At 38.0% G+C, this 26,827-nt stretch overlaps 2 protein-coding genes across 3 annotated transcripts in view; one reads left to right on the top strand and one right to left on the bottom strand.

Moving 5' to 3' along the window:
• The window catches only part of NUP54 (nucleoporin 54), a 38,227-nt gene extending 19,629 nt beyond the window's left edge, over positions 1-18,598 (top strand). The window contains exons 9-12 of one of the 2 annotated variants that reach the window (XM_067736306.1): positions 10,388-10,495; positions 14,620-14,739; positions 15,291-15,401; positions 17,513-18,598. In XM_067736306.1, the coding sequence (XP_067592407.1) occupies positions 10,388-10,495; positions 14,620-14,739; positions 15,291-15,401; positions 17,513-17,641 (468 nt within the window). In that variant the 3' untranslated portion in view covers positions 17,642-18,598. The remainder of the gene's footprint in view (positions 1-10,387; positions 10,496-14,619; positions 14,740-15,290; positions 15,402-17,512) is intronic. The other variant, XM_067736307.1, reaches the window with a different exon arrangement.
• Positions 18,248-26,827, bottom strand: part of ART3 (ADP-ribosyltransferase 3 (inactive)) — an 84,088-nt gene continuing 75,508 nt past the window's right edge. The window contains 5 exon segments of the mRNA XM_067736308.1: positions 18,248-20,563; positions 22,189-22,218; positions 24,914-24,946; positions 25,568-25,600; positions 26,215-26,247. Of these exon segments, the coding sequence (XP_067592409.1) occupies positions 20,427-20,563; positions 22,189-22,218; positions 24,914-24,946; positions 25,568-25,600; positions 26,215-26,247 (266 nt within the window). The 3' untranslated portion in view covers positions 18,248-20,426.

Raw genomic sequence — 26,827 nt, 5'->3', positions numbered from 1 at the left:
TTCTCCATAGTGGCTGAACCAATTCACATTCCCACCAGCAGTGCAAGAGTGTTCCCTTTTCTCCACACCCTCTCCAGCATTTATTGTTTCTAGATTTTTTGATGATGGCCATTCTGACTGGTGTGAGATGATATCTCATTGTAGTTTTGATTTGCATTTCTCTAATGATTAATGATGTTGAGCATTCTTTCATGTGTTTGTTGGCAGTCTGTATATCTTCTTTGGAGAAATGTCTATTTAGGTTTTCTGCCCATTTTTGGATTGGGTTGTTTGTTTTTTTGTTATTGAGCTGCTTGTAAATTTTGGAGATTAATCCTTTGTCAGTTGCTTCATTTGCAAATATTTTCTCCCATTCTGAGGGTTGTCTTGTGGTCTTCCTTATGGCTCCCTTTGCTGTGCAAAAGCTTTGAAATTTCATTAGGTCCCATTTGTTTATTTTTGTTTTTATTTCCATTACTCTAGGAGGTGGGTCAAAAAGGATCTTGCTGTGATTTATGTCATAGAGTGTTCTGCCTATGTTTCCTCTAAGAGTTAATAGTTTCTGGCCTTACATTTAGGTCTTTAATCCATTTTGAGCTTATTTTTGTGTATGGTGTTAAAAGTAATCTCATACTTTTACATGTACCTGTCCAGTTTTCCCAGCACCACTTATTGAAGAGGCTGTCCTTTCTCCACTGTACATTCCTGCCACCTTTATCAAAGATAAGGTGTCCATATGTGCGTGGGTTTATCTCTGGGCTTTCTATCATGTTCCATTGATCTTTCTGTTTTTGTGCCAGTACCATACTGTCTTGATTACTGTAACTTTGCAGTATAGTCTGAAGTCAGGGAGCCTGATTCCTCCAGCTCCTTTTTTCGTTCTCAAGATTGCTTTGGCTATTTGGGGTCTTTTGTGTTTCCATACAAATTGCGAGATTTTTTGTTCTAGTTCTGTGAAAAATACCAGTGGTAGTTTGATAGGGATTGCATTGCATCTATAGATTGCTTTGGGTAGTAGAGTCATTTTCACAATGTTGATTCTTCCAATCCAAGAACATGGTATATCTCTCCATCTATTTGTATCATCTTTAATTTCTTTCATCAGTGTCTTATAATTTTCTGCATACAGGTCTTTTGTATCCTTAGGTAGGTTTATTCCTAGATATTTTATTCTTTTTGTTGCAGTGGTAAATGGGAGTGTTTTCTTGATTTCACTTTCAGATTTTTCATCATTAGTGTATAGGAATGCCAGAGATTTCTGTGCATTAATTTTGTATCCTGCTACTTTACCAAATTCATTGATTAGCTCTAGTAGTTTTCTGGTAGCATCTTTAGGATTCTCTATGGATAGTATCATGTCATCTGCAAACAGTGACAGCTTTACTTCTTCTTTTCCGATTTGGATTCCTTTTATTTCCTTTTCTTCTCTGATTGCTGTGGCTAAAACTTCCAAAACTATGTTGAATAATAGTGGTGAGAGTAGGCAACCTTGTCTTGTTCCTGATCTTAGTGAAAATGCTTTCAGTTTTTCACCATTGAGGATGATGTTTGCTGTGGACTTGTCAAATATGGCCTTTATTATGTTGAGGAACGTTCCCTCTATGCCTACTTTCTGCAGGGTTTTTATCATAAATGGGTGTTGAATTTTGTCAAAAGCTTTCTCTGCATCTATTGAGATGATCATATGGTTTTTCTCCTTCAATTTGTTAATATGGTTTATCACATTGATAGATTTGCGTATATTGAAGAATCCTTGCATTCCTGGAATAAACCCCACTTGATCATGGTGTATGATCCTTTTAATGTGCTGTTGGATTCTGTTTGCTAGTATTTTGTTCAGGATTTTTGCATCTATGTGCATCAGTGATATTGGCCTGTAGTTTTCTTTCTTTGTGACATCCTTGTCTGGTTTTGGTATCAAGGTGATGGTGGCCTCGTAGAAGGAATTTGGGAGTGTTCCTCCCTCTGCTATATTTTGGAAGAGTTTGAGAAGGATAGGTGTTAGCTCTTCTCTAAATGTTTGATAGAATTTGCCTGAGAAGCCATCTGGTCCTGGGCTTTTGTTTGTTGGAAGATTTTTAATTACAGTTTCGAATTTCAGTGCTTGTGATTGGTCTGTTCATATTTTCTATTTCTTCCTGATTCAGTCTTGGCAGGTTGTGCCTTTCTAAGAATTTGTCCATTTCTTCCAGATTGTCCATTTTATTGGCATAGAGTTGCTTGTAGTAATCTCTCATGATCTTTTGTATTTCTGCAGTGTCAGTTGTTACTTCTTTTTCATTTCTAATTCTATTGATTTGAGTCTTCTCCCTTTTTTTCTTGATGAGTCTGGCTAATGGTTTATCAATTTTGTTTATCTTCTCAAAGGACCAGCTTTTAGTTTTATTTGTCTTTGCTATTGTTTCCTTCATTTCTTTTTCATTTATTTCTGATCTGATTTTTATGATTTCTTTCCTTCTGCTAACTTTGGGGCTTTTTTCTTCTTCTTTCTCTAATTGTTTTAGGTGCAAGGTTAGGTTGTTTATTCGAGATGTTTCCTGCTTCTTAAGGTGGGCTTGTATTGCTATAAACTTCCCCCTTAGAACTGCTTTTGCTGCATCCCATAGGTTTTGGGTCATTGTGTCTCCATTGTCATTTGTTTCTAGGTATTTTTTGATTTCCTCTTTGATTTCTTCAGTGATCACTTCATTATTAAGTAGTGTATTGTTTAGCCTCCATGTGTTTGTATTTTTTACAGATCTTTTCCTGTAATTGATATCTAGTCTCACGGCGTTGTGGTCAGAAAAGATACTTGATACAATTTCAATTTTCTTAAATTTACCAAGGCTTGATTTGTGACCCAAGATATGATCTATCCTGGAGAATGTTCCATGAGCACTTGAGAAAAATGTGTATTCTGTTGTTTTTGGATGGAGTGTCCTATAAGTATCAATTAAGTCCATCTTGTTTAATGTATCATTTAAAGCTTGTGTTTCCTTATTTATTTTCATTTTGGATGATCTGTCCATGGGTGTATGTTGGGTGCATAAATATTTACAATTGTTATATCTTCTTCTTGGATCGATCCCTTGATCATTATGTAGTGTCCTTCTTTGTCTCTTTTAATAGTCCTTATTTTAAAGTCTATTTTGTCTGATATGAGAATTGCTACTCCAGCTTTCTTTTGGTTTCCATTTGCATGGAATATCTTTTTCCATCCCCTTACTTTCAGTCTGTATGTGTCTCTAGGTCTGAAGTGGGTCTCTTGTAGACAACATATATATGGGTCTTGTTTTTGAATCCATTCAGCCAATCTGTGTCTTTTGGTGGGAGCATTTAGTCCATTTACATTTAAGGTAATTATCGATATGTATGTTTCTATTCCCATTTTCTAAATTGTTTTGGGTTTGTTATTATAGGTCTTTTCCTTCTTTTGTGTTTCTTGTCTAGAGAAGTTCCTTTAGCATTTGTTGTAAAGCTGGTTTGGTGGTGCTGAACTCTCTCAGCTTCTGCTTGTCTGTAAAGGTTTTAATTTCTCCATCAAATCTGAATGAGATCCTTGCTGGGTAGAGTAGTCTTGGTTGCAGGTTTTTCTCCTTCATCACTTTCAGTATGTCCTGCCACTCCCTTCTGACTTGTAGGGTTTCTGCTGAGAGATCAGCTGTTAACCTTATGGGGATTCCCTTGTGTGTTGTTTGTTGTTTTTCCCTTGCTGCTTTTAATATGCTTTCTTTGTATTTAATTTATGACAGTTTGATTAATATGTGTCTTGGCGTATTTCTCCTTATATTTATCCTGTATGGGACTCTCTGTGCTTCCTGGACTTGATTAACTATTTCCTTTCCCATATTAGGGAAGTTTTCAACTATAATCTCTTCAAATATTTTCTCAGTCCCTTTCTTTTTCTCTTCTTCTTCTGGAACCCCTATAATTCGAATGTTAGTGCGTTTAATGTTGTCCCAGAGGTCTCTGAGACTGTCCTCAGTTCTTTTCATTCTTTTTTCTTTATTCTGCTCTGCAGTAGTTATTTCCACTGTTTTATCTTCCAGATCACTTATCCGTTCTTCTGCCTCAGTTATTCTGCTCTTGATCCCATCTAGAGTACTTTTAATTTCATTTATTGTGTTGTTCATCGTTGCTTGTTTCATCTTTATTTCTTCTAGGTCCTTGTTAACTGTTTCTTGCATTTTGTCCATTCTGTTTCCAAGATTTTGGATCATCCTTACTATCATTATTCTGAATTCTTTTTCAGGTAGACTGCCTATTTCCTCTTCATTTGTTAGGTCTGGGACATTTTTATCTTGCTCCTTTATCTGCTGTGTGTTTTTCTGTCTTCTCATTTTGCTTATCTTACTGTGTTTGGGGTCTCCTTTTTGCAGGCTGCAGGTTCGTAGTTCCCGCTGTTTTTGGTGTCTGTCCCCAGTGGCTAAGGTTGGTTCAGTGGGTTGTGTAGGCTTCCTGGTGGAGGGGACTAGTGCCTGTGTTGTGGTGGATGAGGCTGGATCTTGTCTCTCTAGTGGGCAGGTTCACGTCTGGTGGTGTGTTTTGGGGTGTCTGTGGCCTTATTATGATTTTAGGCAGGCTCTCTGCTAATGGGTGGGGTTGTGTTCCTGTTTTGCTAGTTGTTTGGCATAGGTTGTCCAGCACTATGGCTTGCTGGTCGTTGAGTGAAGCTGGGTGCTGGTGTTAAGATGGAGGTCTCTGGGAGATTTTCGCCGTTTGATATTATGTGGAGCTGGGAGGTCTCTTGTTGACCAGTGTCCTGAAGTTGGCTCTCCTACCTCAGAGGCAGAGCCCTGACTCCTGGCTGGAGGACCAAGAGCCTTTCATTCACACGGCTCAGAATAAAAGGGAGATAAAGTAGAGAGAATTAGTAGAGGTATGAGGAAAGAAAGAAGGAAAGGAGGGAAGGAAGGAAGGAAGGAAGAAAGAAAGAAGGCAAGAAGGAAAGAAAGGAGGGAGGGAGGGAGGAAGGAAGGAAGGAGGGAAAGAAGAAAAAAAGAAAGAAGATACAGTAGAAATAAAATAAAGTATAATAAAGTTATTGAATTAAAAAATATTTAGAAAAAAAAGGGACGGATAGAACCTTAGGGCAAATGTTGGAAGCAAAGCTATACAGACAAAATCTTACACAGAAGCATACACATACACCCTCACAAAAAGAGGTAAAGAGGGAAAAATCATAAATCTTGCTCTCAGAGACCACCTCCTCAATTTGGGATGATTCGTTATCTAAAGGAGGGAAGAAAGGAAGGAAAGAAAGAAAGAAAGAATGAAGGTAAAGTATAATAAAGTTATTAAAATTAATTATTAAGAAAAAAATTTAAAAAAAACCATGGACGGATAGAACCCAAGGACAAATGGTGGAAGCAAGACTATACAGACAAGATCTCACACAGAAGCATACACATACACATTCACAAAAAGAGGAAAAGGGGAAAAAAATCATAGATCTTGATCCTAAAGTCCACCTCCTTAATTTGGGATGATTGGTTGTCTATTCAGGTATTCCACAGATGCAGGGTATATCAAGTTGATTGTGGAGCTTTAATCCGCTGCTTCTGAGGCTGCTGGGAGAGATTTCCCTTTCTCTTCTTTGTTCTCACAGCTCACCGGGGCTCAGCTTTGGACTTGGCCCTGCCTCTGCGTGTAGGTCGCCGGACGGCGTCTGTTTTTTGCTCAGACAGGACGAGGTTAAAGGAGCCACTGATTCGGGGGCTCTGGCGCACTCAGGCCGGGGGCGGGGGGGAGGGAGGGGCACGGAGTGCGGGGCGGGGGGGGAGGGAGGGGCACGGAGTGCGGGGGGGGGGAGGGAGGGGCACGGAGTGCGGGGGGGGGGGGAGGGAGGGGCACGGAGTGCGGGGCGGGCCTGCGGCGGCAGAGGCCGGCGTGACGTTGCACCAGCCTGAGGCCCGCCGTGCATTCTCCCAGGGAAGTTGTCCCTGGATCGCGGGAACCTGGCAGTGGCGGGCTGCACAGGCTCCGCGGAAGAGGAGTGTGGAGAGTGACCTGTACTCGCACAGAGGCCCCTTGGTGGCGGCAGCAGCAGCCTTAGCGTCTCCCGCCCGTCTCTGGGGTCCGCGCTTTTAGCCGCACCTCGCGCCCGTCTCTGGGGTTCGCACTTTTAGCTGCTGCTCGCGCCCGTCTCTGGAGTTCCTTTAAGCCGCGCTCTTAATCTCTCCTCGCGCACCAGGAAACAAAGAGGGAAGAAAAAGTCTCTTGCCTCTTAGGCAGGTGCAGACTTTTCCCGAACTCCCTCCCGGCTAGCCGTGGTGCACTAACCCCTTCAGGCTATGTTCAAGCCGCCAACCCCAGTCCTCTCCCTGCGCTCCGTCCGAAACCGAAACCCGAGCCTCGCAGCCCCGTCCACCCCGGCGGGTGAGCAGACAAGCCTCTCGGGCTGGTGAGTGCCGGTCGGCACCGATCCTCTGTGCGGGAATCTTCCCGCTTTGCCCTCCGCACCTGTTGCTGTGCACTCCTCCGCGGCTTCGAAGCTCCCCCTTCCGCCTCCCGCAGTCTCCACCCGTGAAGGGGCTTCCTAGTGTGTGGAAACTTTTCCTCCTTCACAGCTCCCTCCCACTGGTGTAGGTGCCGTCCCTATTCTTTTGTCTCTGTTTTTTCGTTTTTTCTTTTGCCCTACCCAGGTACATGGGGAGTTTCTTGCCTTTTGGGAGGTCTGAGGTCTTCTGCCAGGCTTCAGTAGGTGTTCTGTAGGAGTTGTTCCACGTGTAGATGTATTTCTGCTGTATCTGTGGGGAGGAAGGTGATCTCCACGTCTTACTCTTCCGCCATCTTCAAGGTCCCCCCTGCATTGGGTCTTCGTTGCTGCACGCGGGCTTTCTCTAGTTGTGGCGAGTGGGGGCTGCTCTTTGTTGTGGTGCGTGGGTTTCTCATTGCGGTGGCTTCTCTTGTTGTGGAGCATGGGCTCTAGGTGCATGGGCTTCAGTAGTTGCGGCACACAGGCTCAGTAGTTGTGGCTTATGGGCTCTAGAGCACAGGCTCAGTAGTTGTGGCGCATGGGCTTAGTTGTTCCGTGGCATGTGGGATCTTCCAGGACCAGAGCTTGAACCCATGTCCCCTGAATTGGCAGGCAGATTCTTAACCACTGCGCCACCAGGGAAGTCCTTAACTTTGTAAAGGTTTTTAACCCACGTGCCTATGAAAAGAATGTGGATTCTGCTGTTCTTGGAGTTTTCTGTTAATGTCAGTGAGATCCATTTGATAGATTGTTCAGTTTTTCTATATTCTTACTGATTTTTTGGTCTACTAGTTCTATTGTAAGAGGAGAGTTGAAGTCTCCAGCTACAATTGTGGATTTGTCTTTTTCTCCTTTCATGTATTTTGAAGGTTTGCTGTTAAGTAGCTAAGTATCTAGGATTGTTACATTTTTTGGCATATATACTTTTTATTTTTCCATAATGTTCCTCTTTATCCCTGGGAATCCTCTTTGCTCTGGAAGTCTACTTTCTCTGATATTAACATAAAGCCACTCCAGCTTTCTTTTGATTAGTGTTTGTATGGTATGTCTTTCTCCATCCTTTTACTTTTAACCTACGTTTATCATATTTGAAGTACATTTTCTGTAGACAGCATAAAATTTAGATTTAGACCTACAATCTTATTGTTAACTGTTCACTCTATTTTTCCTTCCTATTTTTCCTCTTTTTTGCATTCTTCTGGGTTATTTGGACATTTTTTAGTATTGTTTTTAATTTATTGTCATTTCAACTATCAGTTTTTTTAGTGGTTGCTCGAGGGCAGTAGTTCTCATTGGGGGTTGTGGTGGTGGTGATTTTGTCCCCCAGGGCACATTTGGCAGTATCTGGAGACTTCTTTGGTTGTTACAGCTGGGCAGTTGGGGGGATGCTACAAGCATCTAGTGGGTAGAAGCCAGGATTCTGATAAGTATCCTACAGTGTACAGAACAGTAGCACTCCAATAAAGAATTATCTGGCCCGAATTAATAGTGTTAAAACTGAGAAACTCTTTTCTAGATACCATAATGTATTTCCTTGCACTAGAGCTAGAGCTGGGTTTCAACACAGCCCAAAACTTCCAGGTTTTGGGCCGTGTTGAAACCAAACTTGGGGGGCTGCCAGAGAGGAAAATAATGGTAAACTCACCACTGGTTCAGTGATACTTCAAATTCGTGTCTTCTTCCTCCTGCCACTTTTCATTTTTCAGAGTCCTCAGGTAGTTGCCCATGCATTATGTTCATTTTACGGCTGTCTTCAACAGGAGAGATAGAATGGCATGTACCTAGTCTATCTTGTCCAGTTTTTCTATTGGGCGTCATGTCTTTTCTCTTTGGATTTCAGGAGTTCATCATTTATTATAGATTTTAACCCCTAGTCTGTTTATATCATTTTAAATGTCTCCTACTTTTCTCATCTGTTAACTCTGTCTTTAGTGTCCATAGTTGAACAGCAAACCCTTATTTTGTTGTTGTTGATTTACAATGCTCTGTTAATTTCTACTATACAGCAAAGTGATTCAGTTTTACATATATATATATATATATATATAGTTTTTCATATTCTTTTGCATTATGGTGTATCACAGGATATTGAATATAGTTCCCTGTGCTATACAGTAGGATCTTGTTGTTTATGAAAACCTTAATTTTAATGTAATGATATCCATTGGTTTGTTTTGGCCTTGTGTTTTCTTTTTTGGGAATTTGCTTAAGAAATCATTCCTCACCTAAGGTCTTAGAGTCTCCTATATTTTTTTTTCTATGATTTTAGACTTTAACCTTTCCCATTTGAGTCGTCTGTCCTCGTGGAGTTCACTTTATATATACTAAGTGATATGAACCCAACTTTCTCTAAATAGTGGGTCAGTTTTTCCAATGTCATTCACAAAAAAACTATTTTCTGCAATGATTTATCAAAGAAAGCATTTATCAAACCAAGTTCCCATATATATGTGATGTAGTCTGTTCTTAAATCAGTTTCACATTTTTTTACTCTTATGGCTTTGTAGTATATCTTAAATATATTTGGTAGAGTGAATCTCCAATCTTCATTCTTTTCACATTTTTAAGCTCTTTATGGATCTTCATTCTTCTATAACAGTTTTAGAATGAGTTTATCAAAATGCTAGAATTTTAGTTGGAATTGCATTAAATATATAATTTGTAGATAATTAAATCTTAATAATATTAAATTATTCCATTATGAACATGTTGTTTCTTTACTCATTGAGGTCTCTCGTGTTCTTTGTAACAGTTTTTAAAATAAGCTCTTTAAAAATCATAGGCATTTTTTCTTGGTTAATTCCTAGACTGTTTTAGTGTTTGTCAATAAATACTGGGAGTGGGTAACATTTCTTTTATTCTTAGTATTGCTGGTATAGAAGAATAATTACTCTTTTTGTCTAGAAGCCCTGCCAACTTTTCAAAACTGAGATGGGGAGGGTGCCTGGGTTACGTAATATAAAATATGGTCACCTAATTTTGTCCCTTCAACATGGCCTGGCATTGGAAAGTTTCCTTAAAAGGTGATATGTGTAGGTAGACATGCTAAAATATGTCTTGTACAATCTTCTTACCCTCTTACTTATAACATCTCAATTTAAGCCAGTGTCATAGAATGATTAATTATGATAGGAACAATAATGGGGTTAATTTTGATTGGGAAGCTATAATTAAATAGGATTTTAACTCACTCTGTGAGGTTAAGACTTTCATAAGGTGGAACAGTAGGATTTCAGGCTAGGGAAAGAGCAAATCAAAGATCCAGAGACATAAAAATGTCTGCAGTTGTGTGATATCCTTCCTTTTCCCCTCCACTGTGAGCATATCCCTCCATAATATTCCTTTACAATTGATATTGGACTATATACTACATTTTAGGCCCCTCCTGCATGTCACTTTATAGATCTTAACTTTTTCCATTAATGGCCTGGTTGTTGGCTCTGTTCTACAGTATTATTTCAAGTTCCTTAATTATTTCTGAAGTGTATTATTTTATTTTTTTTTTTGCGGTACGTGGGCCTCTCACTGTTGTGGCCTCTTCCGTTGCGGAGCACAGGCTCCAGACGCGCAGGCTCAGTGGCCATGGCTCACAGGCCCAGCCGCTCCGTGGCATGTGGGATCTTCCCGGACCGGGGCACAAACCTGCGTCCCCTGCATCAGCAGGCGGACTCTCAACCACTGCGCCACCAGGGAAGCCCAACAAGTATATTATTTTTCTATACACTTTGCCTCATCACTAAATTTTCTGGAGCTCTAAAGAAATTTTTGAACGGTACTTTTTAATTTTTAAATGTACAAAAGGGGAAGAAATATAAAAGGAGATTTAAAGGAAAGGAGTTTATATTTTGAAAGATGAATCTTAGGCTCATTTTTTGCATATAGGTAAACCTGATAAATAGCTGTGATACCTATATTTGATTTACCTTAAAAAAATTTTTTTTAAAAAAACAGATCATATCTGAAGATATTGGTGAATTACAGAAGAATCAAACTACAACTATGGCCAAAATTGCACAATACAAGAGGAAACTCATGGACCTTTCCCATAGAACCTTACAGGTAGTAATTTGGACTTTTTTCCAACATTTATAAGACTTGTATACATGATGGAAATGCTAAATATGGATTTTTACAATAGAAAAAAACAGACTAAAAGGAAATAACAATAATAGTCTGAAACTGAAAGTACCAAACTTTCTCATTAAAACCTGGAAGTTGGAGGAGAGATCTTACAGGACTGGGTGAAGGATGTGAAAATATCCTAAAATTAGCATTTTATTGAGAGGGTGGGGGGAAAGCAGTGAAAAAAAAATCATCGTGTTGCAAGAAAAGTATGCATCAGATCATTAATATCTGGTTTTCATAAAAATAGTAGAAAAATACAGTTTTGATTTTGAGTGCTAGAAAAGGGAGTGTAACGGTTAATGAATGAAAAACAATAGAACTTGCAAATTAACAAGAGGAAGTAAAAGAATGAACAGCAACAAAAGTTGAAATTATCATGAAAATAAACATTATATAGCAGAATCAATGGGATACAGCAAAAGCTGCACTCAGAGGACAATTTATAACCTTAAAAAATCTTCATTTTTAAAAGTACAGATGCAAAAAGTAAAGAACTTAGTACTGATCTTAAGTTAGAAAAATACTATCGATAAGCCAACAGAAACCAATAAGAGAGAAATAAAGATAAAGTGAAATAAATTTTAAAAATTAATCATAATAGAAAGATTAAATGGAAAAGCTGTTTCTTTGAAAAAACCATTAAGGGACTTCGCTGGTGGCCCAGTGGCTAAGACTTCCACGCTCCCAATGCAGGGGGCCTGGGTTTGATCCCTGGTCAGGGAACTATATCCCGTATGCTGCAGCTGTGGGTTCGCATGCTGCAACTAAAGATCCTGCACGCTGCAACTAAAAGATCCCACGTGCTGCAACTAAAAGATTCTGCATGCTGCAACTAAGACCTGGCACAGCCAAATAAATAAATAGTTTAAGAAGAAAAAAAGACCATTAAAATGGCAAAACATGAGTCTGAAGAAGGAATAAAAGACTCATCTCATGAGCCTGAAGAAGGTAAAGAAAAATTAGAAGTGAGAAAGGAGACATTATCACAGATATACACAAGAGAATAAGAAAATACTGCAATGGAATTCACAGCAGTAAACTGAGAAGTTAGAGAAAACAGATGATTTTCTAGCAAAATTGATCTACAGAGAAAAATCTTAAATAGACAAATACCATAGAAGCAATTGGGAAAGTTATTAAAGATCAACCATGGAAAAAGCACCAAGGTCAGATAGTGTCATTGCTGAATTTTGTCTAACCATTAAAGAGCTAATTCCAAAGTTACTTTATTTCAGACAAAATGAAAAATATGGATTTTTTTAAACAGTTTGAGATATAATTCATATACCATACAATTCACCTATTTAATGTAATTCAGTGATTTTTAGTATATTCATAGTTTTGTACAACCATCACCACAGTCAGTTTTAGAACATTTTTATCACTCTAAAAACAAACTCCATACCTATTAGCAGCAACTCCCCATTTCATCCCAAACCCCCCCAGCCCTAGGCAACCACTTTGTATGGATTTGCCTCTTTTGGACACTTCATATAAATGAAATCATATGGTATGTGGTATTTTTTGACTGGCTTTCTCTCACATAGCATAATATTTTCAAGGTTCATTCATGTTGTAGCATGTAATAGCACTTCATTCCTTTTTATTGATGAATAATATTTCATTGTATGACTGTACAACATTTTAATTTATTCATCAATTGATAAACATTTTGGTTGTTTCCACTTTTTGGCTAGTATGAATAATGTTGCTATTAACGCTTGTGTACAAGTATTTGTGTGGATTTATGCTTTTGTTTCTCTTGGATGCATAAACCTAGGATAAGAATTGCTTGGTCATGCGGTAACTCTTATGTTCAACTTTTTGAAGAACTACCAAATTGTTTCTCAGAGCAGTGGCAGCATTTTACATCTGTTTTTAGTACCCCAAAACAAAAATTTATAAAGCAGATAATTCTAGTAGAGATGCAAATTATGCTAAGCAAAAGAAGCCAGACTGAAAGGCTACATGTGGTATGATTCCATTTATATGATTCATGCAAAAGGTACAACTGGAGGTGGGTAACAGATCAGTAGTTGCTAGGAGCAGGAGGTAAGGGAGAGGAGGCTACAGGAGGCAGGAGGGAACTTTTTGGGGTGATGGAAATGTTCTGTATCTTGACTGTGGTGATGGGAACTTGTGTTTGTCCAAATACATAGAACTGTCCACCTAAAAAGGGTCAATTTTGTTGTATGTGGATTATACCTCAATAAATCTGACCAAAGAAAACAAATGCAGAAATTCTAAATGAAATATAAGTGAAGAGAATCCAGCTATTTATCAAATTCTAAAGGAATATACTTTGAGTAAGGTTTATTTCAGGAATGGAGGGTTGGTTTTATAACAGGATATCTGTCAACATAATTTATCATAGCAACACATGGAAAATATATGTTTTCATAAATGTAATGAGCAGGGTAGTTAACTAGTATAAAGATTGAAAAGAGATCATCTCTTTTCGCTGATGACATGATTGTATATCTAGAAAACCCAAGGAAATAAACTATAGAATTAATGTGGCAAGATGGCTCAGTAGGAGGTAAATGTACAAAAATCAGTGTTTCTTTATACTATTAATGGAAATAGGAAAATATTTCATTCACTATTATGAAAAAACTGTAAAATACTTAGGAATAAATTTGAGGAAAATATACAATCTGAATTAAGGTTTTCACAAATAGAGAGACAGATAAACCATATTCTTGGATGAGAAGACAATATCTACTTTATAAAATTTAAAAATGAATTACAACTTTAAAAAAATTGAAATCTTTCAGTTCATAAATAATTGTTTTGAGAATAGCTGCTGGGGGGAACAAAAAAGATAGTGAAGGGGACTTGCCTTATCCAATTTTAGAACCTATTTAAAGCTCTTGTAATCAAATCAATATGGGATTGGTGTAGGATTGGATGTAAAGATCCATAGAAAAGAATAGACAATCCAGAAATAGACGCACACGTATCTTAATATGACAGAGGTGGTATTTCAATTCAGTGGGTTTATTTAATAAGTAATGCTAGAGTAACTGGCTATCCATCTGGAAAATAAAATTAGACCACTGTATCACACCATATACAAAAATAAGGGGTATTAAAGACTTAACTCTAAGAAATTTATGAGGCTGCATGTACAACCTAGGGACTGGAGAGACTTTTAGCTTCTTAGAAAGCCAGAAACTGTAAAACAAAACTGACTATGTAAGAATTAGAAAATTTTGTATAGTAAAAGGTAACAGAAGCCATTTGTCAATAGTAAAGTGATTTCAGAAAAAGAAAAATCTGAATTTGCAAACAGCACTGATTTCAGTTGTAGTGTTTGTATTACACAGAGATCCTATAATTTGACCTAAAAAACCCCAAGTGAAATACGGGCAAAGAATGTATAAAGGCAGTTCACAGAAGAACAGATGCAAAGTAGTTCTTAACCATTAAAAGATGGTCCTTTAACATTCAAGGGGGGAATTCCCTGGTGGTCCAGTGGTTATAACTCTGTGCTTCCACTGCAGGGGGTCCAGGTTTGATCCCTGGTCGGGGAACTAACATCCTGCTAGCCGATCCCACAGGCCAAGTGGCGCGGCCAAAAAAAAATAAATACATTCAAGGGAATGTAGGTTTTTAAAAAAATTTGCATGATCTCTTTAATACTCATCAGGAGGATCTTCGGGAAAGCAATCTAGCAGCTTCTAAAGATTGAACACACACACTTTTAAACCCAGCAGTCTCATTCCTGGGGGTCTATACCAGTAAATAAAGATATATATATACAAAAATGTTTATTACAGCATTGTTCATAGTGTCAAGACTAGAAATAAAATATATGCCCCTCAAGAACACTTGAGTTTATTAATAATGCATGAAAATTATGTAGTCATTAAAAGAAACAAATTAATGTAACTTGCCTAATAAAAATGGGCAAACATAATTCAAATCTTGAACTGTTAATGATTCTATTGTTAGTGTATTCAGCTAATTTCTTTCAACAATTGATGTGTAATAAAATTACTTGCATAACTGAAAAGAGATGATTCTATCGTTGTTGGTGGCTTTTCTTTGTATAGGTCCTCATCAAACAGGAAATTCAGAGGAAGAGTGGGTATGCTATCCAAGCTGATGAAGAGCAGTTGCGAGTTCAGCTAGATACAATTCAGTGTGAACTAAATGCCCCTACTCAGTTTAAGGTAAGCACTTATAAGACCATAAAGCTAGAATTTGTTTCAGGTGTATCTGCAGAGAAATGTTACTTGGTCTTCAAAAAGAGGAATTTTGTATACTTGTTTTTTATTAAGTATTTGTTCTTTTTAATCAAAACTTCGTTTCTAATGTAGACTCTTAATCATGATGTTTTGGGCTTGTATTAGTGTTTCAAGTAATGTACAAAGGGAGAATTGGCACCTTTAATTAGAGTAGTACCTATCCTTTTAAAATAAAACATTCTCTTTTAGAAATGTTGTGAGCAGTTGTAATTCACCTCAGTATTTTTATTTATTTATTTATTTATTTGGTTGTGCCGGGTCTTAGGTGTGGCAGACGGGCTCCTTAGTTGCAGCTTGCTGGCTCCTTAGTTGCAGCAGGCGGGCTCCTTAGTTGTGGCATGCAAACTCTTATTTGCGGCATGCATGTGGGATCTAGTTCCCTGACCAGGGATTGAACCCGGGCCCCCTGCATTGGGAGTGCCGAGTCCTATCCACCGTGACACCAGGGAAGTCCCTCAACTCTGTATTATTTTTAGGGCCGACTGAATGAACTGATGTCCCAGATCAGGATGCAGAATCATTTTGGAGCAGTCAAATCTGAAGAAAGATATTACATAGATGCAGATCTGTTACGAGAAATCAAGCAGGTACGTGTTGCACTAGAGTCACCTTTTAAAAAGGTGAATTCACCCCTTGACATCCATTAGGATGGCTATTATCCAAAAAAAAAAAAAAAAAAAAAAACCCCAGAAAATAACAAGGGTTTAGAGGATGTGAAGAAAATGGAACCCTCATGCACTGCTACCAGCAATGTAAAAATGGTGCATGCATCCACTGTGAAAAATGGTTCCTCAAAATATTAAACATAGAATTACAATATAGTCCAGCAATTCTGCTTCTGGGTGCATACCTAAAAGAATTGAGTGTAGGGACTCAAACAGATGATTTGTATAGCCATGTTCATAGACGCGTTATTCACAGTAGCCAAAGTGGGAGCAATCCAAGTGTCCATAGGTGGATGAATAAACAAAATATGGCATATATACAATGGAATATTAGCCTTAAAAAGGAAGGAAATTCTCACATGCACACACTACATGGGTGAATTTTGAAGACATTATGTGAAATAAGCCAGTTTAAGAGGACAAAAGTTGTATGATTCCACTTATATGGGGTACCTAGAGTAGTCCAATTCATAGAGGGTAGAATGGTAGTTGCCAGGGGCTGAGGGGAAGGGGAATGGGGAGCTAGTGTTTAATGGGTACAGAATTTCAGTTTGAGAAGATGAAAAAGTTCAACAGATAGATGGTAGTGATTGTTGCACAACATGATTTACTCAGTGCTGCTGGACTGGACATAAAATGGTTAAAATGGACATGATATGTATATTTTCCCACCAAAAGAAAGTTAATCGTTCTCTTCCCCTGTCCCCCACATCGATGAATTCTGAGGTAATACAGACAACCGAAGTACCCTAGACCCTGCTGCCGTGTGTGGGCAGCGGCAGCAGCACCTGGGGGGTCGTTAGAAATGCAGACGCTCAGTCCGTACTCTAGACTCCGAAAGCTACATTTTTCAAGATCACAGAGTGATTTGTATGCACAAAGTCTGAGAAGTAACTGCTCTATATCACATATTCCCAACTTACATGATGCCACATATCAATTATAAATATGTAGAGTTACTGATCCTGTCAGCCCTCAGGGGACCTGGGTGTAGGCTGGGGTAGCCGAAACCTCCAGCCACTTGTCTACGGCTCACTTTCTATGAAGTTGGGACGTACTGCTCTAGCTTAGTTTCATTAGTATAAATATAGATCGGTTTAATAAAAGCTATCCAGCCATCAGCTGTGTCTAAAAAAATATATTAAGATGGTAAACTTTGTGGAACCTATTAGGTAGGATTAATTGGCGTGGCAGGTTGGTATGACCCTGAGGATTTTAGGTAGTTATAAATGTCATCAACAGATATTGCCATTATATGCAACTAAAAATTAGTTTGGCTTCTGGATCTCGAAAAGTATACATACACTTGATTATATTCATATTTACAATAAAATTAACTGAGAAAGATTCCAGCATATTGGAATAAAGAACTATATAAAAGAGTTTATGCAGTAAAATTGGGAATAATATAAACACCTACCTAAGATGATGAAAAGCAGTATATTGTTTTGGAATTGAAGCATCATGGCTCATTACCTGTATCTCAGTTTCTTTATCTGTAGAGAAGAGGTAATAATGGTACTCCCAAAGTGTGTGCTCAAAGGGATTTTAAATGAGTTAATACCCATGAAACTCTTCAAGCTGCCTTAACATCTGGGAAGGACTCTTTAAAATGCTAGCAATTGTAGTTATATCACTATTATCATCAGTTTGTACTTCAAAACATGGAAATCCTCAGTTTTCAGAATGATTATTTTGCTAGTCATCTATATTTGAGTACCTTCTTGCATTATTTTAATATACCTTTGTTTTTTATCAAAGGTTGATAAAAGGAACCTTTAAAACTCTGCATCTTTTGTAAAATTTCTGTTACAGATATTGTTCATTGTATATTTGATTTTATTGCTTTTTACAGTAGTATTTTACTGTATTTAAAAGTATTAGCAAAACATATAGTACAAGTGTTTAAACATGCAGATAATGAGAGCAGCCACTAAGTGCTGTGTTGCTGGTAAAATAGTGAAAAATAGCCTTTTTCCTGTGAGTAGCGTGCAGTTTAATAAATATATTGATATTTTTTAAATTCCTTCTAGCATTTGAAACAACAACAGGAAGGCCTTAGCCACTTGATTAGCATCATAAAAGATGACTTAGAAGATATCAAGTTGGTAGAACATGGATTGAATGAAACCATCCACATCAGAGGTGGTGTCTTCAGTTGACAGTTCACAAACTTGTGTTAAAGGTTTGTGAAATACATTTTCTTGTTATATCAGACCTTCCTTAAGAATGAAACTGACCACGTGGAGGGGAAAAGAAAGAAAACAATCCTCTCTCCTGACTTGGTTTTTGAGAAGGTTCCTGACAAATTATTATTCATCAAATCTGAAATAACTGTCACATCACTGCTCTTCAGAGATAGCCTTTGAAAGATTTACATCTAAAAGCTGTAATTACTTTAAAAAAGAAGTACATAATTACCAAAAATATTTCCTATTGTATATTTTTACAACAGCATTCTTCTTAAAAATAATCATTGTTTAATGATTATTCTCCATTGAGCCTGTACTCTGCTCTCCATAGCAAGTAAATAGGAAATGTCTACTTTGCACATAACAAACTGTATAATTACTTGGCTGTTGGAGATTTGTACTTCAGAATGTAAATGTATGTCAGTTTTTATATTTGTGAATTCATCTGTGGGAGGAGTAAAGAAAATCCAAGAGTATTTAATGATTAATGTGGTTTTCTTTTCATTCTATAAAGATTTGAAAATATATTTTTATATTATTTTACTTATTTGGAATTTACAGAACACACCTAAGCAATTAGGATATAACAAAATTACATTTTATCATTTTTACAACTTTTTTTTAAACCTTTTTATTTCTAAAAAAGATGAAAAGTTATAAATAAATTCTTGATGATAATTACTTTTATATAATTCTGTCTGGTGCTTTATTTGGCTCTGGGAGAATGGCCATTCATGTCCACACAAATACTAAATCATAATCACAGCTCAAGAATTTCAGTTTTAACCTGGCTTTAAGTCTGACTTTACCCTCTAAGGAAAGTATATCAGTACTGATATATTTTGACTAGGGTACAGCAAATAAAAATTACTTCCTATATCATCCAGGATAAAGAATTCTCTAATACATCATTAGTATCTGAAAACACTGGAAAATGTGAATTAGACATGATAATGTGCAATAGTGATTCTTCAACAACTAGATGATAATTTTAAACAATTTTTCTGACTACAAACTGCACACCTGGGCTGCATCATTTTGGCCCCTCTTGGAATGCTTTAACTCTGCATTTCTGCGTAATGCTTTGTCTTATGATGAGAGGTGTTAAAAGAAACAGCCCCATGAACCGTGCCACTGTGTTTATTATGAGGATGGCAAGGAGTAAGGAGTGTGATGCACTGTACATCCAGAGGCCTCCCTCTGAGATCCCACAGAAGGAATCTGTCAGGATGCAGACTAGCTAGCTAACAGTTGTGTAGGAGACACAAACAAGGTTCACGGGGCTGTTTCTTATAACACCTCTCATCTTTCTCATCCATGTAGCCGAATGTGGAAGGAGTTTGCCCCTCTGCACACCCGCTCACTGTAGGAAGAGCTGGTGATCTAATAGATGAGACCTGTTACTCATTGAGCCACATTCTCTGTTGGGCAGATGGCTAATCATGCATAACGTGCTTACTTCTCTAGCCTTTCATTTTTTGTCCTCTCGTATGTTAGGTTTCTAATTTCACAAGCCCTAGATAGGGCGCGGGGTCTGCCTTTTAAAGACAGGCCCAGTTAGCCTCCTAAGTTTTGATCCTGCTGGTGACTACATGTGTAAGGCAAGGCCTGTGGTCCTTGTTCATGTAGCTGGTTAGATAACTGGACTTGGTCTGTACCTGAGTTGTGTTCCAAGCAACTGATAACCAAGTTCTAGATTTGGGTGGAAATGAGAAGAAAAGACAAACCCTGGCCTCTGGACTAAGTTGTGTTCTCCAGCACAATTTACAGACGTTCTGTGAACTGGTTCTTGTGGTAAGTCCACTCAAAATTCTGAACATGAAGAGAGGTAAATGGTAGAATTAAAGCACACTGAACCCCTAACAAACACCTAGTTGAGCTTTCATGTAGTTTTTCTGAATCTCTGAAAGTGGCCTTAAGTCCTTTTTTGAAACACTGGCAGTGTAAATAAGTGTCAGTTACCAAAGCCCATGCCTAAATCAATTACTTTTCAACCACCACAATACCTGGGGTAAAAGACTACTGTACTGTACTCATTTTCCTTGCTTATTGAGCCCACATATTCATTCAGTACTGTCTGCCTTCCTGGGTTAACATGAGGTTCAAGTTAGGGACTACGTATGTGAAATACTTGGTAAACTGTTGTGTTTATAACAATATAAGGTGTTCATATATAGAAGGAAAATGAAGAGACTGAAAGAATACACTATTTGAATAGAAGTCAAAGTTTGATCCTTTAAAGATAAGTAGAACACCTTTAAATTCTAATTAGGAATTAAATTCAGGTTAACCATGAGCATTACTGACATTTTAATATCTAGCAATTCTACTGAAATTATAGCTAATAATTTTAAAGTCTTATTGAATTAAATCAAAAGTATACAGTTTTTTGCAATCGTAAGATTAATATAGAAATAAGTGAAAAATGAATTCTGTGACATCTGGGTCAGCTACCTGAATTTGTTAATTACATTAATATGTAATTCTCATTTTATCGAATGACTTTGGCCAACAAGTGAAAAATACATCACTCCTTTTGATGATTTCCGTGGGATGCCTGTAGCATATTTCAAGTAATAAAGAATGTATCAAAAAGCTAGTCTGTCTTGAAACTTGTTTACCTTGAAATTATCAGAATCTCAGTGTTTGAAAGTATTGAAGCACAAACATCTCTGTACCGTTCTGTACTAAAGCACTCGAGTCTAATAAATAAATAAATCAGCGCCCCCGCCCCCCAAAAATTAAAAAGAATGTATCAGACTACAGAGCAACAGAGATTTAGAGCAGAAACACTGATTAAAATGATGAATGTCCCAAACGGTGGAAGGAGCATTTTGCCAGATGATGCGGAGGTATGGATTTTGGGACCTGGAACTGGACCTGGAGCTGAAGCTGTTAATGAGAAGACATAGTCATTGACACATGTCATTTTTAGTATCAAGTTTCATCCACCTACACCATATATCCTGAATATGTGAACATCCAGGTTGAGTTTTACATGAAGTAATTCTAACCAGGACAACTTTAAAATAAATATAGTTCATTACAGATTTGGGGCTATATTTTCATATATATCATCAGGGTGTGCTGATCTAGGTTTTATCTAAGATTTCACAGGCTTTTTAGTATCTATGTAGACAAGGTAGTTTTTTTGTTCAAGTTCTCTAGAATTTCTTGGCAATTTAAAATTTTCATTTTCTGTATATGCAAAATGAAGTTAAATTCTGTGTCTTTTCTATTTCAAGATAGTATATTTCATATGCATATTCTACCAATATACAGTGTAATATTTTACAGTGTAAAAAATTGCATTTTTTAAACAGCCCTGCAAGCTGATAAAAAAATTTTTTTCCCTCTATACATAAAACACTACTCTGGAGAAAACTGCTTCCCTTTCACCTGAACTAGTGGAGAGAGGTACAGTGGAGTCCAGCCATCTCAGGATGGTCTGTTTCACACTGCCCTTAACTCAGATATCTGACTTCTGGCTGTGTTTTGGTTTAGACTGTACAAGGGAAGACTGATTGGAAATATCCAAATGGGATCACCCCTCACATAAGTGAAACCAAGAGAAATAACTAGTAAATGTTATAAAAACCTTCAACTCATAAATTTACTTGCCATGATTATAAACGTGCAGTTATATGTATACAGATGGGGAAAATGGACAAGCAGATGCACTCATGCATTAGTTTGTTACTAGAGAGCAGTGGTTCTCAAGGGGGCTGCATTGCCCCCTAAAGCAGTTTGGAAATTTGTCAGAGTATATTTTTGATTGTCACGGCACTGGGGTGGAAGTAGAGGGCTAGTATCCTGCAGTGCTCTCGACAGTCTTGCACAAGGAAAAATCGACCCACTTGCACATAAATTTCAAATGCACTGCTAGACATATATATGTTAAAAACCTATTTATAATGCTCAAACCCAGAACCTAAGTTTTACATATATGCAAAATATTTTGGGGTAGTTTTAATAAACACTGGTTTCTATTCTAGTGCCCCTGGTATTTCTTCACTTTCATTTTCTTGTATTTGTAAAGAATAGCTTCCAGTCCTCTCTCTTAAATCCAGATTTCTCTGTGTAAATAAATACAATCTACTTCATGACATCTAGAATAATCTAGGCATTTACATATTGAAATGTATATAATTTTGTTATATAGTTAGGACATTATATTGATTTTCTTATGGTGCAAGTGGGACTTATTTATGAATCTTATTTCAGGATACCTTTATAAAATATTTGTTCTAAAAAGAGAGAATTGGGTTGCAGAGTTGAGAACCATTGCTCGAAAAAGTACAGTCTATATACATAGTTGAAAATGAGTGCTTAAGAAGCAAAATCAAGTTGCCCCCCCCATTTGCACATACAAGCATTTGGATATGACATTATACATTATATATGATGCTTTAAACTCTTGAGATTTTGTTCCTTTCATTGAGAGAAAATAAATTTCTCAGTTTTTCTGTATTGCAGAAACAGACATTTATCAACTAAGGAAATGAGATATTTCTTACCAGGACTGTCGATATCTTGACTTTTGTCTTCTAAAATATAAACAGATTTTGAGTTAACTGCATTGTACACAGATTTATCCCAAAGAGAAAAATGTGATTAAATGATTAAGCTAATTTGGTCATCTCTGCCTGTGGGACTGAGGGGCAGGGCATTAGTTTTAGAGGTATAGGTGGGACTGGGGGAAGGGTTCAGTGTTTAAACATTTGCATGCTTTGAAATTTTTTACCCTGTGTGTGTGTATGTGTGTGTGTGTGTGTGTGTGTGTGTGTGTGTGTGTGTTTCCATTAAAAGAAAGGTTAAACTTTGTTAAAAAAGAAAAGTCTTTTTTCTACATATTGAACTCAGATTCCCAAGCACAACCATAACACTAATCATTTATTGAATGCTTACTGTGTGTCACGCATTGACCAAATGCTTTATGTACATTACTACCTTTACTTGTTACACTCCTAGTAGGTAGTAGAGTTATCCATATTATACAGAAGTTCCCCCAAACTTGCATAAAATCACAGAGGTAATCAGTGGTAGCAATGCCTGCTTTCAAACCCTCTGCTCTTACTTACTATGCTATTCTAACTCCAAGTGTGTTAGCATTGAAATATTACAATATTGCCATATTCTGACGGCTTTGAAGCCAAATGCCAATTCTAGGAGCCCAGGTTAGAGGTGTATTTTCTATAACTACATCTAGCTGGAAGACAAGTGTCATGTGACAGAAAATGAACAAAACTTGAAAAGTTTGGGTCTTGACTGTCTCATCCTAGCCTTTGACAGGTTCCTTAACTTCCCATATTCCATGTTTCCATCTCTGAAACGGTATTAACAATATTTCTTTTATTGGATTATATGAGATCCTGTGTAAATGTTTTGACACCACTTTTTAAAAAGCCTGCACGACACACAGCTTTCTAGGAGAGGGCACAATACAAAACAGTCCCAGCAAAACTGAGTGGCCTATTTGTTGGAGGACATAGAAAGGGCACAGAATGGATGGTGCTACACTGTACGGTTCTCACACACACCTCTTTGATGATGCTATTCCTGTAACCACAGATTCTCTCACGGTAGCCTGCGCACCCTGGGAAGCCTCCTGTCCCATTCTGGAATAGACAGGCGCAGCGGGAAGCCAACTGTCCCAGTTTCAGGTCAACTGCCTTTTTCTCTGCCTGACCCAGGGAACCGTAATAGCAGTCTGCTGCACACACTGAAGGGAGTTCTCAACATTTCCCCCTCTGGCTTGCAGCCTGGGGTGTCAGAAGCTGTGCAGCTCAAGTGTCCTCTCCCCATCCCCCTTTAGACGGAGCTAACTGAACGATTATGGTAAGGGACTCAGAACCCCATGGTGCCTCCGCCCCCAGAAAAGAATTTATTACCAGGTTTTTCACCCGGTTGTAACATTTTTATTCCCAAATAAAAAAAAGATTTTCAGATAATAATAAAGGCATCTACCATTTACTCCTATTTTAAAGCACCATTCATTTTGCCGGTACTTTTATCTCATTAGGACTTTAATCAGTCTTGCAAGACAAATTTTCTTCATTGTACAGACATGGGAGCAGAGGTGCAGAAAAGTGAAATAAAGTTACCTCTACACAAAGTTACCCAGAGGAAAACGGCAGAGGAGAGACTTCATGAAGTTGGGTCTGTCTGTCCACACAGACCAGACCGTGTTCACCCTCCACATGCTGCTCAGCAGCTGCCTGTCAGGCAGCCGGGGCGCCTACTAAGGTGCCAGCGAGAGTACTATGCAAACTCAGGTCCAGCGAGCTGAAGAGATGTAGACACGCGAAGTGTGTCATCAGTGTCATTAGAGGTTCACTTCAAAGTCGCAGCCAAATAAGTCCAACAGTTCCAATCTGGGTGATATAAAAGTATTGCTGGAACCTCTCTCTCCGGGTCTGCCAAGTGCTTTAGATCATGAACTGGGAACGGCTGTTTCTGTACACAGCACACATTATCCAAAGGCAGCAATGTGAGGCAAACTCAGTACTGTGCGGATGGATGTCATTTAGCAGATGCCAACAATCTAATTTCCTTAACAGATGATCATTCCATAATAACAGAACCTAACACAAATTATTTGCAAAACACGACATGAGCTCGGAAGCAGGATTGAACCATTAGATAGGGGCTTGCGCCCTGAGATTTTGTGTTTTTATAGTCCTTACAGATATCCCTATAAGGTAACATGACATGTGTTAGCCACCTGTGAAAGACGACAATTCTGAGGCCTAGACAAGTCTTATTATTGTCCATAGCTCTCTGGTAAAATATTAGATAATGTCCACTTTTTTTTTTTAACTTCTTCTTGTCTCAGGAAAAAAATTAAGTTTGAGGGCCGTTTCATTTTTTTCCTCCCCTGTAAGCGTGAGTTCTGAGGCCCTTTTGACTTGACAGGGGTCATACTGTTCAGTTTCTCTGGCCACAGAAACTCAAGGCCCCACCCTCAGCAACAGCCTCATACTTTTAAAATACCTGCTTTCCTGGTTATATCTTGAAGGTAGGTTAAATGTGTCATGATAAGTATACTGGAAAAACACTAGAGGAACCACAAGTTTTAAGAAACAGGTACTTGGTCATAAGGTAAGAGACCTGAGTCCTTCACTCACTCACGTGATCTTGTTGTGCAAAGTACTTAGCCTCCCTTGCGTATCTAATGGTGACAATTATATCTATGCTCCCCGGATTGGCAGCTTCCTCTCCAGCATGCCTAGCATTGCTTACCAGGTAGTGAAAAAGGTTCTGGAGTTTTCATTCCTACGTGAGAAAGAAATTTTCAGTGACTTGCAGTTTGTTCCAGTGAGTACAATTTCCAAACTCCTCGTCTCATGAACTCAAGAGATACAAGCACCAAAGGTCCCACTGCACTGTAGTTTCTGGCTTTTTACTTAAAAGTTCTGGCTACATGAACCCTCACTGTGCAAATCCATGCCAAACTCAGAGGAGCCTTCTGCCATGGTGCCTCATTAAGTCTGCCTCTATGCCAGGAGAGTACTATGCTTAGTTACCTGGCGATCCTAGATGCTGAGATGTTATTAGCCAAAGCTAACAGTTAGCTTTTGCATGAAGTTGAAGTTTCTTTTGAGTACCTTTAGCTATAGAATCTAAGGCTGGACTGCATGCATCCAGGTCCCAGCAGCCTTGCCCTCAGCCATGCCCCCAGCAGAGCTAACTTTCCTGCTCCAGGAAGGCATGAACACTAGGGAGGAAAGGTACTTTTCTACTCTCTTCCCCAGCTAAATCTTTGTAGAATGACTGGTAGGCGGCAGTAAGCGAAATAGTAATGAATAATAATCTCATGACAATATTCTCTTTAATACACGGGGGGATCCTTCTCTTCTCATACTTTGGCCAAGAAAGTAAACAAAGCTGTCTTACCAGGTATTTGGGTGGCTTCTTGGCTCTTCACACCTGAAGACAGAAATGAATATTGGTTAGTGTTAATCAACTATCTTGCATTGTTAATGCTCCCTTTGGTCTATACCTCCCCCATCTTCAATCCCACTCCCCTCCCAAAAAAAGGAAAAAGAAAACAGTAACAACAAAAACACCTTTCAATTGCTCTTCATTCTCTAACTGGACAAAGCCCAGACTCCTTATGGTGGAGTTCAAGAACTTCATTATCTGACCAACCTTATCTTCATAAGGCAGTCAGTCCCAGTACGTCGGTTTTTAAATGAAATAGTACTGGGTCTAAGACTCTGCTTGGTTTAGCTCTATTGTCATTATAGTTATTAACTCTGTGATTGCGCAGGCTTAATCCCTCTGACCTTCATTTCCTTATTTACGCAAAAGAAATACCTTGTAGGTTTGTAGTAAGTGGTGATTAAAGGTGATACATTATAAAACTGTTCAGTACATTACTGCATGGAACATAATAATCTCTCAATAATTAGAGTCCCTCTGTTTTGACTTAACTTATTCCTCAAACTCTCCATGTCCAGTAACGTCCTTAGTTCTAGGAGTCCTCATGCCTCCTTCTAATCTTGTAGCTAGTCTCTGAGAGTAAGTAGAAGATCACTTACCAGGTAAGACTGTGGACTCCTGGCTTTTCATTCCTGAAGATGAGAATAGGAAACATTTAGTGATAAACGCAGTAAGCTTGAAAATTTAACCTTATATTTATATAGCTATTTACAGTGGAAAACTCTAAAAGCTTTGAGAGATGACCCACTCTCAAAGCTGTTAGAGTTTGGGGGAAAAGGGAAAGAGATTTAACCCACTGGTGCCTAACTTACTGTGAGAACTATGGCTAGTGATCCAGGCACTCTCCTAGATTAAGCAAAGTATCTCTTGTTGACTTTTTTTTAGACTCTGACCTACATTTGTCATGATTTATTTTTAAAAATGAAACTTTCATAATCCCAGATATCAGAGCTATTCAGTCTTAATATTTTGGTATATTTCCTGTCTCTTTGCTATATATATATATATATATATATATATATATATATATGTACATGCTCATATACATTTTTTACTATTTTTCTCAGTTTTATTGAGATATAATTGACATAAAACACTGTATAAGTTTATGGTATACAGCATAATGACTTGAGTTACATATATTGTGACAGGATTACCACAATAAGTTTAATTAACATCCGGCATCTCATACAGATACCAAAAAAAAAAAAA

The sequence above is a fragment of the Pseudorca crassidens genome, chromosome 4, assembly GCF_039906515.1.
Source record: "Pseudorca crassidens isolate mPseCra1 chromosome 4, mPseCra1.hap1, whole genome shotgun sequence".
Classification (NCBI taxonomy): Eukaryota; Metazoa; Chordata; class Mammalia; order Artiodactyla; family Delphinidae; genus Pseudorca; species Pseudorca crassidens.
The sequence above is the reverse complement of the archived record's forward strand: the minus strand, read 5'-3'. Positions and strand labels throughout refer to the sequence as shown.